This window comes from Vigna umbellata, chromosome 6, assembly GCF_029865625.1.
Source record: "Vigna umbellata cultivar VRB3 chromosome 6, Vumbellata_1.0, whole genome shotgun sequence".
Taxonomy (NCBI): Eukaryota; Viridiplantae; Streptophyta; class Magnoliopsida; order Fabales; family Fabaceae; genus Vigna; species Vigna umbellata.
The window spans coordinates 38,193,355-38,205,454 of NC_142170.1; the positions used below are offsets into that span (position 1 = coordinate 38,193,355).

At 34.5% G+C, this 12,100-nt stretch overlaps 1 protein-coding gene and 1 non-coding gene across 2 annotated transcripts; one reads left to right on the plus strand and one right to left on the minus strand.

Moving 5' to 3' along the window:
* The first annotated feature begins 5,179 nt into the window (after positions 1 to 5,179).
* Positions 5,180 to 5,250, plus strand: TRNAG-CCC (transfer RNA glycine (anticodon CCC)). The gene has a single exon. It is a non-coding gene; the product is annotated as a tRNA-Gly (tRNA).
* A 3,771-nt stretch (positions 5,251 to 9,021) lies between these two features.
* Positions 9,022 to 11,633, minus strand: LOC148197400 (uncharacterized). Its single transcript, XM_088092578.1, has 2 exons — positions 10,959 to 11,633; positions 9,022 to 9,643 (listed from the first exon to the last, which is right to left on the minus strand). Exons 1-2 carry the CDS (start codon positions 11,421 to 11,423, stop codon positions 9,284 to 9,286), a joined length of 825 nt encoding a protein of 274 aa, XP_087948704.1. The 5' UTR covers positions 11,424 to 11,633; the 3' UTR covers positions 9,022 to 9,283.
* Between the last annotated feature and the right edge of the window lie 467 nt (positions 11,634 to 12,100).

Below are 12,100 nucleotides of genomic sequence, written 5' to 3' on the forward strand. Positions count from 1 at the left end.
TAAAATCCAACTTTGAATTGATAAGGAAATGCTGTTGAGATCTCTTCAGGCCTATCTTCAAAGTTCAATCTTCTTTGTGCTTATTTTTCACTCGCTCCTCTAGCTTCCTTCCCTCTTGGAAGGGCTTCTAAGCTTGTGAGGCTTCAAACACACACCAAACACACATTGAACCTTCATCGAACACTCGGTGTGCACCCGCGTCTTCATTCATCAACTCATTCTGCTGCGTCACTTTGAGTCGTGGAGCTACTTGAGCTTGGAGCTTGGAGCTGCTTCCATTAAGTTTTGTTGTTCGTAGGAGCAGATAGAGCTTCCTAAGCTTTTGGAGCTATTTTAGGACCCCTTGATTCATCTGTTAGGTAAGGGGAGCTAGTTGCTTTGATTTTAACTGATAGGCAAGTTTTGATTGATGATTGCATGTTTGTATGACAGTTGATTTGTGTAATTGATTTGTTTGGTGAGTTTTGACTTGTTGGGTTGAGATTGTGTAATGGAATCATCTTTAAGGACGAGGTGTTTGAATTCTTGCCATGATTAATGTTTGAGATTGTAACAGTTCAATTGCGTTGTTGAATTGCATATGATATGATAATTAGTTGTTTTGGCATTTGTGGTTGGTATTTAGACTATTTTCATATGGTTGGAATGACATAAATATGCATAACTCTGTTCTATAGAATTATGCAGACTCACTAGACGGAGTCAAAGTCAGAGAGCTATTGACTTGGTGGTCGCTAGTCGACAAAAATCTCGCTAGGCCAGACCAAAATTAGAGAGTTCACTGACTTAACAGTTGTTGGGCGAAAATATACTTGTTGGGCGAATTTTGGGAGATTTTAAATTTGCAAGTTTTAGTCGTTTTCTCGCTGAGAAAGCATATTTGGTCGTTGGGTGAGTGTGTTGTCAGGTATTACTCGTTTAGTGAATAGGCTTTTGCTGAGCGAGCAGATTTGGTCGTTGAGCGAGTGTGTTGTCACGCATTACTCCTTGAGCAAGCATATCTGGTGGTTGAGCGAATGGGCTTTTGCTAAGCAAGAAAATATGGTAGATAAGGTAATGGGGTTTCGCTAAGCGAGCATATCTGGAGGCTGAGCAAAAATACCATAATCTTAACTAAGTTTTCATATACCTCTTATGATGTGTTTAATGAGTGTGATTATGTGAATGTTAATAATAGTAATTGGTTTATAATATCATTATGAGTATATAGTGTTTAATTCATGTATGATAATGTGATGACTAGTTTATGGTGTCTAATTAAGAATGATTGGAACCAATCTAAGGAGGAATCAGTGATGATGTGGTGTAGTGTGTGCTATGACATATGGGAGTTATGAAAGTAGGTATATTGATACACTACCAACCATTTAACCCACATAGAGATAAATGGAGTGGGAGAAAGAATGGCAAGAGGTCTTTACCTTGAACTTTTGGTCGTAAGTGTGAAAGATTAACCTCATTAGTAGTAGGGTAATAACCCTGCGTTTATGACTCTACAAAGTATAAATACTACTACGGGTGCATACCTATATTGAATACATGTCAAAATATGTATTTCAATAATTGAGTCTAGAGTCAAACGATTATATGTTTATATGAGTTATAGAGTATTATAAATATTGAACTAATATGTGATGTGTTAAATTGTTTATGATTTTTTCCTTTGAAACTAGCTCAACCTATTGTTTCTTTTGTCGTCTTTGGTGTGCAATTTGTTTTTTTTTTTTTTGTAAAGATCACTTTAGTGATGTGAGCAGATGAGGGACATGTGTTGAAGTATCTTTGGTGGAGGATGATGATGTTGCAGAGTGTCTTCGTGGTTGTCTAATGGTTACATTTAGCTCTTTTAGATATATTTATTATTATGGTTATTTTATTTTAGATAATTGTATTAATATTATCTATAAATTGAGACAAATCTATTTTGTTTTATGAATTTTATAACATCTTATTTTATCACTGATAGGAGCTAAAATTAAAATGTTACAATATATATTTAGTGTAGCTTTAACCAACACTAACTTAAATAAATAAAAAACTAAAAATAAAAAAGAATAACTAATATTTTAGGTAATATCACATCAAAACTAATATTTAAGAATTAAATTTATGTTTTAATGTGTATTTTAACCATACGAAATATTAATCCTATTGTTATAAATAGATTTAATGTTTCGGTAGGTCCCTATTTTCTTCTAGAATCTCAAATAGGTCTCCTTTTTTTGCCATCTCAATTGGGTCCTTATTTTTGTAAAATTGAATCAAATAGAGGCCTGCCGTCAAATTGGACAAATGTCGTTTAGGAGGCCCTGACATGGCATGGTGACAGTATACTTTTAATTAACGTGACACTAAAAACCTGATTGTGAAGTAAAAACCTGGTGGTCGGTCTGGTGGTCGGCCACTCGATCTAGTGGTCGGCCACTCGACCTGGTGGTCGGTCAGCCTGGTAGTGCTAGGAGACTATACGGTACAAAAAGAATTCTTCAAAAGCTTAAATAATGAGAACATGTATATACCAATTCTCATAGCATTCCAAGGTTACTGCTATAACTGTTAGAACAATAGAGAAAGAGGGTTTGAACCTAGTGCACCAAACCGAACGGTCTAAGAAGGCCTGCTGCAGACATCTAGTGTACCAAGCTAAACGGTATGAGAACGCCTACGCAATACACCTTAAAACGTACCAGCAGAGCACAGCCGCACCGAATGGTCAAGTATAGTTGAACCGAATAGTCAATTAAGTGACTAGAGAAAGAAAAGAACAAAACTCAAAAATGCGCTGAAAATCTGTGTATTATTCACTAACTCACTTACACTTTTTTTCCTATCTGATATGTACACGCTAACAATAACAAGTCATAAATCTTCATTGAATTGGCTTCTCATATACTAATTCTCATAAATATTCATTGAACTAGCACCACCAGGCTGACCACTCACCAGGCCGATCGATCACCAGACCGAGTGACCGACCATTAGACCGACCACCAGGTTTTTACTTCATAATTAGGTTTTTAATGACACGTCATTTAAAAACACACTATTAGCATGCCACGTAACACCCTCCTTAACGGTATCTTCTCAATTTGACGACAAAAATAAGGACTCAATTGAGACAACGAAAAAAAACGAGACCTATTTGAGAATCTAGAAGAAAATAGAGATCTACCAAAATATTAAACCATATAAATATTAGATTTAGTAAAATATTTATCTTTCTAAATTACTAATATTATCAACATGATAATTTTATCCAGTTATATCACTAGTGCAGTAAGGGGATATGGCATCGGTTAGTTTTATTTATAGGCATCGGTTTTGCAACCGAAGCATATACGGACGAGGTAAAAAGGGGTGGTTTTATGCCTCGGTTCTGAACCGGGTTAAAACGAGATAGGATTATGCCTCGGTTCTTAGATAACCGAGGCAATAACGTGTTTTTTTTTTATTTTTTCGGTATGCACAGTCCACTTCTCCCTCTTCTCGCCTCCACAAGCGCAGCAATCTCCGCCAAGCTGTTTAGCACCACCATCGCCTTGTCCACCATCCCGCTCCCTTCCTCCGCCACTAGCTCCACCAGTGACTTCACAGCCCCCGCGCTCACTGCCCAGATCTGGTTGTTCTGCCGCACTAAACACAACTTATATAGCGTCGTTCTTCCCTCTGTGGGAGCCATTCAGTAGCAACGAAACCAACGGCGGTATCGCCCCACAAGCATCGATCGAGATCTTGTTCTCCTCCAACAACGCAAGACTCATCAGATCCTAAATCAGCGACTTCACCGCACCGGCATTCGTTATCAGCGTCTTGTTCTCCTCCAGAAGAGACAGATTCAACAACGTCGTGATCACGTGCTCCTGCGTCCACGGATCGCTGCACCGGAGCAACGGAACCAGAGCAGGCACCACACCAGACTCGCCAATCAGAGCGCGGTTCTCCGCTTTATTCTTCGCCAACAGCCTCAGCTTCGCCGCCATTGATCGCTTCACCGCCACCAACGGAGAATGCAGTCCGTCGACGCAGATCTTCACTATGGGCTGAAGATCCTCTGGCGAGATCCTCCGGCGAGATACTTCCCGTCAACTTCAGGTTCGTAGGAGAAGCATAGAGATCGGGAGCGCAAACCCAGATCTGTTGGTTGTTGTGTTCTGCTTGCAGCTTTAGGTTGGAGCATAGAGAAGAAAGAGAAACAAGAAATGGGAAAGGGAAGAGGAACGGTCGTGCGGGATAAAATATCAAGGATGGTCAGGCATAGGGGGTGGTTTAGGCACCAGTTTCCCAGCAAACCGAGGCAATAGGAAGCTTGACTTTTCAGACTGAGATTAGACTGAGTAGCAGAGGTCCTGAGCAGTGTTATAGGCACCGATTCTCATGTTAACCGAAGCAATAACTCAGTTCCCCCACGAGTTTAGTTGTGACCGAGGTATATATTGAGTCACGCTTCGGTTTTCGCATGACCGAAGCGTATATGACGCGACAGAATCAACATTTTTTACTAGTGTATTTACATTATGAGATAATTTAATATCACACTATACAATTTTATAATATACTAATATATATATATATATATATATATATATATATATATATATATATATATATATATAGATTTTACCATCTATCTAAATATGATAATAAGTATAAACGCATTTTTTAAAAAAAAACTAAACAAATGATATTTTTGTTTAGCCAAGAAATACATTTTAGTTTATGATCAATTATTATTCTTCATTGGTATAATAATTTAAGTTGGTAACTTTATTTTTAATTATTTATCATTAGATAAATATAAGAATATAATATTAATGTTTGTGTCTAGAGTTCTTTTTGAATACAAGTTTTTTATGTTTTTATTTGAGAATTATAATTAACTTATGTTGCTCCATCATATCTAATGTGAGTATGATAAATCATATTAAAATGTAAATAGTAAAAGTTGATGACAAATTACATCTTTTATGTATATAAAGATTTTTGACGTAAATGTTTGTTTGGAACACTCAACTTTAAAGAAAATTTTGTACAGGAAAAAAATAATTCAAGAGCTACCCTTTTTGTTCGTTGGACTTTTATGATATATTAACTCATACTTGTATAAATTTTAAAGTAGTTATTTTAATAAAGACAAAGTTATTTAAATTTAAATATACTATAGATATTCCCTCTAAAGTCAGCGCATCTGGTGTAGTGGTATCATAGTACCCTCCCACGGTACTGACCGGGGTTCGATTCCCCGGATGCGCATTGATACTCTTGTTTTAATACGATGCAATTTTAAAAAAACTTTACAGAGTATCAACTCATCCTCTGTTAACTCTAAAGATTGTAGTATGGAAATAAAAAAGAAGGGACTGATGATGACATGATCTCAATCTAATTGATTTAGTTAGAAATGACAAATTTTGGCAACATATTCGTACATGCCTCATATATTTTAGAGGTTGGTTTTTGCTGGAATCAATCAGATGTCTAAAAATTTCATAATCTGCAGTGTAATTAAATATCTGTCACTTAATTTTCCTTCACCCATGTCTTTCCAAATACCTAAAATGAGTTACTGTATCCAGCAAATTATGCTTCCTTGTGGAGAATGACAAACAATTTCTGTTTGAAATTCATTTATTCCTCTTGTTTGCATGAGTAAACTCACCAAGATCTAGTGATTTACTCAACTATTGTGACAGACTCTCGGTAACGGAAACATGAACATTGTCCAATCACCCCTTGAGAGGCCCTTTCTCATCAGCAACTGCACCAGTGAGGAACGCTTCCAAAAGCCCTCCAGGTACAGGAATAAGAGGACAAAGAGGAACTTAGGGAGGAAAATCAAGGTAATTGTTTCCCAAAGATGGGAGAAGGTAAGGTTGGAGTTGGAGAGAAAGGGGAAGGGGAAGGGGACGGGAAGGGGAGAAGGTTTCGAAAAACGGGAAGGGGAGAAGGTTTCCAGTGCCACGTGCTAATTAAAAGCCACCACAGCATGACACTTCGCTAGAAAATTAACGTCGTTTCCTAAAATTAACGGCAAGGACATTATTGATTTAATTTTACCAAAACAGGGACTAAATTGATCACTTTCAAAATTGGAGGACCCAATTAAAACTAACCTGCAAATATAGGGACTTCCAAACCTATTAAACCTATTTTTAAACTTAATTATGTTTTTTACGTTAATTGTCCACATTTAGTCCTCTTTAAATTAAGTTCATACTTAAAATTCTATTCACTCATAATAAAAAAATACAAGGAAAATCTAAACTAATGTGTATATTTGAAATTAGAGATAATAAACTTCTCTAAATTTTACAATATAAAACATAATTTAAAAATCGAAAATCAAAATAAGAAACACATTAATCGCAAATTCAAGAATCAAATTATCTTTCTATGTTCTATAAATATTGAGAATGATTAACGATTCAATTAAATTGATTATATAAATCAAATCAAAACATGATTCAATCTAATATGTATTTAAGTATCAAATTAAATTCAAACAATTTCTAAAATAAAAAATGAAAATTGCAATTATGCAATGTAAAATCGAAATAAGAAATGAGAAAAAAAAATGGTTGGTGCAAAATTCAATTTAGTTTATATGATTTTTATTTTGTATCTCAAAATTTAATTATCCACGGATGAATATCATTAAACGAATTTTAAAGAAGAGAGGAAGAAGAATAAATAGAAAAACAAGAATAGAGAGAGAAAGAGATGAAGAGATGAAAACTAAAACTAAGTTTTAGCAATAATTTTTGTCTCTCCATTTACATTTAAGTCATATATAATATATAATATATAATATGTGAAATAAAAAGTAAACATGGACCAATAAGAAATTTCAACGAAGTCTATAAGATGAAATACAAAAGTTTAAAAAAAACAATACTAGTTACTTTACAAAATTTTAGTCAATCTCAAAATTAAAAAATCATAAAAATAGCATAAAATTTCAAATATAGCAAACCATATGTTTATTTTAAAGTCAAATGTAATATTTAATGTAATTGAAATAAACCAAAAATAATATCCATAGAAAAATTTATGACTAAAATGGTAAACAAATGTCAAATAAATTAAAACAAATGTATACAATTGATAATAACCTCCTTATGCTAGGTTTTACCAAAGCAAGGAGATGTGCAAGGAGGCATATTTCCTTAGAAGATGGGTGTGGAAATATGGTGGGAATAAGGTCTAAGGTCGTGTAACTAGGGCTAGACAAGGGGGAATGCTCACGGTTTTGGTGTATATGGTGATAGTGTGGTGATGTGTGATGACTCCAAGAGAGGTGTGACCAACTCAAGGAGGAAAGTGACTAGAGTGGCCTTTAAGTTGTTCTAGTCTTGATCTAGAAAATGTATGGCTTAAATTTGACAGCATAACATTACATTAACCCAAGATGAATTACAAGGGTGGAGACACCTCTGTATATAGGCCAAGGGTGTCTCCTTCTAACCCTAAAAGAATATTTTGTAAACCTAAAAGCAAACCTAGCCACCACGCATGGTTTTGGCCGAGAATTTGCACCTAATAGGAGGGAACCATGTGTCACAAATCTTCTCCAATGGTGGAGGGACATGTGGCCACTATAAAAAAGAAATCTTCTTTACTCCTAGGGTGCTATATATGTGGCCACTTCTAAAAGCAAATCTTATCAAATGGAAACATGACACATGACATATACTTTCCACTTGATTTTGATGTCTAATTTAAAGAAAAACATATGCTTCTACTTAGGCCTTAATACAAGCTTTAAACAAACCTACACTACATGGTCGAATACAGTGGCCTAAAATCCTATACTACTCCTTCATCTTCCATGATGGCCCAAATGAAGCAAAACTTTGTTTCTCCTTCTAAAAATGCTTCTTCTTTTAAGAGTTTGGGTATACTTTTAGTGATAAGACCCTTAGCTATGAGTTTACCATGAACAATAAACTTATTTGATTACTATTCAAAAACATAAACTAACAACTGAAAATAAATTACATGAAAATTATTATCAAACAATAAATTTAATAAATTTATAAATGTATGTGAAAATATATATCATTACGAACTTTTCATTAAGCTAATATATTGTAATATTAATAATAACAACTATATTCCACCATTGTTGACCAGTACTTTTCTTGTCAATACCAAAAGCTACTTTGTAACTCCTAACCACAAAGGGAGAAGTAGCATTAAAGAAGACTAAATTAAGAAAAATAACCATCATAATAAAAATGTAGAACAATAATACCTTGTCACAATTTAATTGATCAAATCCATTTCCATGTTAAAGTTGAAATGGAAAAGGATAAGTTATCAATGTGAAAATACCGGAAAGATCAAAACCAATAAGATATGATAAAATTTATATTTTACTCAATATAGAAATAAAATTCACACTTCGATCCTTAAAATAAACCCATAAAAGATGCTGATCATTGTTGGTCATTTCATAATGACATGGGGGCTGCTTTACGAAAGATGTTTCCCTTTCCTTGTTTTGTTCACTACTGAGCAAGTCTAGAACCAAACTTTTTCTTGGCTCCCATATCACATGTACACATGACCAAGAAACATTTGCTTCAATATACATTGATGTTTGAATATGGCAATGCCTTAAATGGCTTCTTGTAGAGGTTACAAAATAAACTCTGGTACTCAAATTTCTTTTAGATAATAATTTTGTTTGATTTGTGTTGTGTGTCATATTAGAGATCAAATTGATTCCTTTTAAAAAAATTTAAATAAGTTTATTTTTAATTTTATGAGGAAAAACAGACAATGATAATACAAGGTGAAATAGGTTAGATATATAGCTTTCATAATATAGGTCTTCAAAGAAATGTATTGAAAAAGGTTTAAACTTAATAAAAGAAATGTCCACAATTCAGTGTTAATTTTGTCTCAAACAAAATTGCCAAAAAAGATGAATATGAGAAAAAAAAAATAATAAGTGTGGTGGAACAGATGAAGAAGAAACGCTGCCAAAAGTTGCCATCAAAACAAGTGAACATAATAAACTTAACAATACATGAGCAGATATTAGTGCAAATTTCAAAATCCAATCAATAGAATTGTTCGAGGCACAAGTTTAAACTTCTCTCTTCATCTAGTCAATAATAATAGTAAGAAAGGCCAAATTACACAGCAAAAAATTGTGATAAAAAGAAGAAAGAAAACAACATTATTCTACATCGTAACACAATCTGTACACAGCCTAACAAACACCAGTGTAGCTGGAACGTGATAACAGCAAGCATCACAAATAAAACTAAAATCGAAATCATATATCTTCCGGTAGTTGAAAACTCTGTGAACCAAAAATCTGGTGAGAGCTGTTCTGAACAAAGACAGCCAAACCACATTTGGTGCTGTTGAATCCTTCCCACAAGGGAAAATTAACTGTTCCTGATACTGTTTTCTTGTGAGAGATGTCTTTGACAGTGCAGAGTTTTTCGAGCTTTCTGACAACATAGTCGTTGGATAGAATACGTCCTTTGTTCTCTCCTCTTGGACAGTCAGTGACCAAACCACTTTCATATAATGCTACCATGACATTGGCGCCACTGCTGTCCACCTTAGTCCTCAATGCTCCTGTTAGAGACACTTGCAATGAATCTGGTGCAGGCTTGGTAAAAGTTGCCTGATACAAAGACAATTTTGCTTTAAAATGAATGAATACAGATAAACAAAACTTTTTGCATATATACATATACAAGCATGCACACAAGTAATATATTTGAAAAAAAGACGATACAATGGTAGTGTAAAATAGTTTTACACCACAAGTAATAGACATTTAGACATGACTTTTACTTGATTTTGGTTGGCATGTGTGACAAGACATCATACTCATATGCCATATCTAGAAAAAAGCAAATGTGTGCATCTTAATTAGAGGCTAGAATTTCACGTTGTTGTTGGTAGGTGATTTTAAGTTGTGTGTGAAATAGTTAGTGATGCTGATGGTTTCAAAGTATGCCTTTGATCCAACACCTAATAAAATTTAGGTGATGAAAAGAACATGACAAGTCTTCTTAATTTGCATTAGGTGAGCAAGCGACCTCCCACTTGGTGTTAGGTGGGATGCTGCATAGTATTGAAAATCGTATGAAAACTTCGGTTTTGGATCTTATCTTAAGAGTTTTGTAGTTTATCTTTCGTCAGAAGTGATGTAGTGGCTTTTAAGACATATTCATTTATCATTTTCTTTGGGAGTGCTGCTTTTCTTAATCATATAATATCCTTTTTTCATAAAGAATGCAAATTTTATATCACTTTAGTTATAAATTTCTGGCACCTAATTGCAGAGACTTGGTGTGCAGAGTGTATTTAAAGGAATTAAAATTGGCAGAATTAACGATAAACAAATGAATGTTTGAAAATGATATTTTAAAGTGTAAACAAGATATAATTAGGGGTTGTATACATTGAAACTATTATTTACAGCAAAAAAATATTTCTTTTGCTTATAGGAATATATACACACACAAACTTGTAAGATAAAAAAGAGAAAAAAAGTTTCCATACATTAAAACTATGAATAGATTCAAAGTAAACATACAAGGAAATTTATATAAAAGACTTCTTTATAAATGTTAATTACATTGATTTTAATTTTTTTTTAAATTATTTCAATTTTTCTCTTATAAATAGTTATAAATACGTTTTCCCAAATCTTAACAGTAAATAGCTACTTTATATTTTAACTTCAAAATCATTATAAAATCTTAGAATTCTCTCTCTCTATATATATATATTATAGCATCTTATTATTGATTTCAAGTAATTCTTTATCCCACAAATAACCTTTTAACATGAAATTTGTTTCAATATATACACAAATTTAAATTAAGTATCGATTAATTTTTTTTTTTCTATTCTTGTGGATTTGACATAAAAAAGGGACAAAGAGGTTGCAAACGGGAATTTAGAAAAACAGTGTAATCCCATCTAACCTGGAGTGTAGGAGCAGGAAATCTAGGAGCATTAGTGATGGTTTCAATAAGGGCATTCTCGTCATTTCCGATACAGTGGGCCTTGCCCTGGACCACAACCTGGGGCGTGAAGATGGTGTCAAGCCCAAGGGCCTCAACATAGGCCTTCTGCCGAACGGTCCACTGGCTCAATCCAAAGGGATCCTTCCATCCCACGTAGTCCCAATAGTCCACGTGGAAGATCAGCACCACCACCGGCACCTCCAGCTCGAAGTCCCCCCTCCCCAGCCGCGACAGCACCAGCTCCGCCTCCGGCGACGTCGCACACCCCTGCGACGAGAACATCTCCACCACCACAGCCCCCTGGCCCCCGCCGCCGCGACTCGATTCCGAAGCGACGTCCGCCGTGCTAACTCGGCGCTCCGCGATGCCGTCGCCACGGTTGGAGCCCTTTCTGGTGAAGCAGGACCAGAGATGCGGCGCCATGGCGTTGAAATTAGCGGTGGCGTGCCAAAGGAGGGGATTGGTTGAAATAACGAGGGAAGTGTTTACGGAGAAAAATGGAAACAATGAAGAGAGAACGATCGATCGACCGATCGATCGAGAGAGAAAAAAAGAGAGAGAACCAAAAGAGAAAGAGTGGCGTGGTGTTAATAAGGGATGTTAGAAGAGGGAGATGGGGATGGAAAGTGGAGAACGTAAGGTGGCGAAGAACATGGGTTACTAAGAATATTAAAAATACTCTAATAAAATAAAAAAATATTATGATAATAATACAAAAACCATTAAACTTTTTTTTTTATATAAAAGGTGTTTTCCATTGAGTTTTAGAAATAAGAACAATGTAATAATTTGGAAATTATCGATAATAGATTTTTTCCCAAATTAATTGTTTTAAAAAAACTTATTCGTATAAATCCCCTCCAACATTATTTATTCCATTAATGTGGTTGATGATTCCTTCTCAATCATCATCTTTACTATAGGATTCCTTCGCTTTCATTTTTTTTTATTTAAAACAAGAAATTAGACCCAATTCAATTTCGGAAAACAAATTCTGACTTATGTTTTAATATAAGTACATTTGGTTAAATTCTTTTAAAGATAAATCTATTTTAATGTACTAAGAAATTAAATGTTTTGTTTATGTTTATTTGGGTATA

Excerpts from the sequence above, each read along its gene's own strand:
- LOC148197400 (XM_088092578.1), bottom strand. The coding sequence starts at position 11,423 with ATGGCGCCGCATCTCTGGTCCTGCTTCACCAGAAAGGGCTCCAACCGT. Across the intron at positions 9,644-10,958 it reads TTCCTGCTCCTACACTCCAG|GCAACTTTTACCAAGCCTGC; the intron begins GTTAGATGGGAT and ends TCTTTGTATCAG.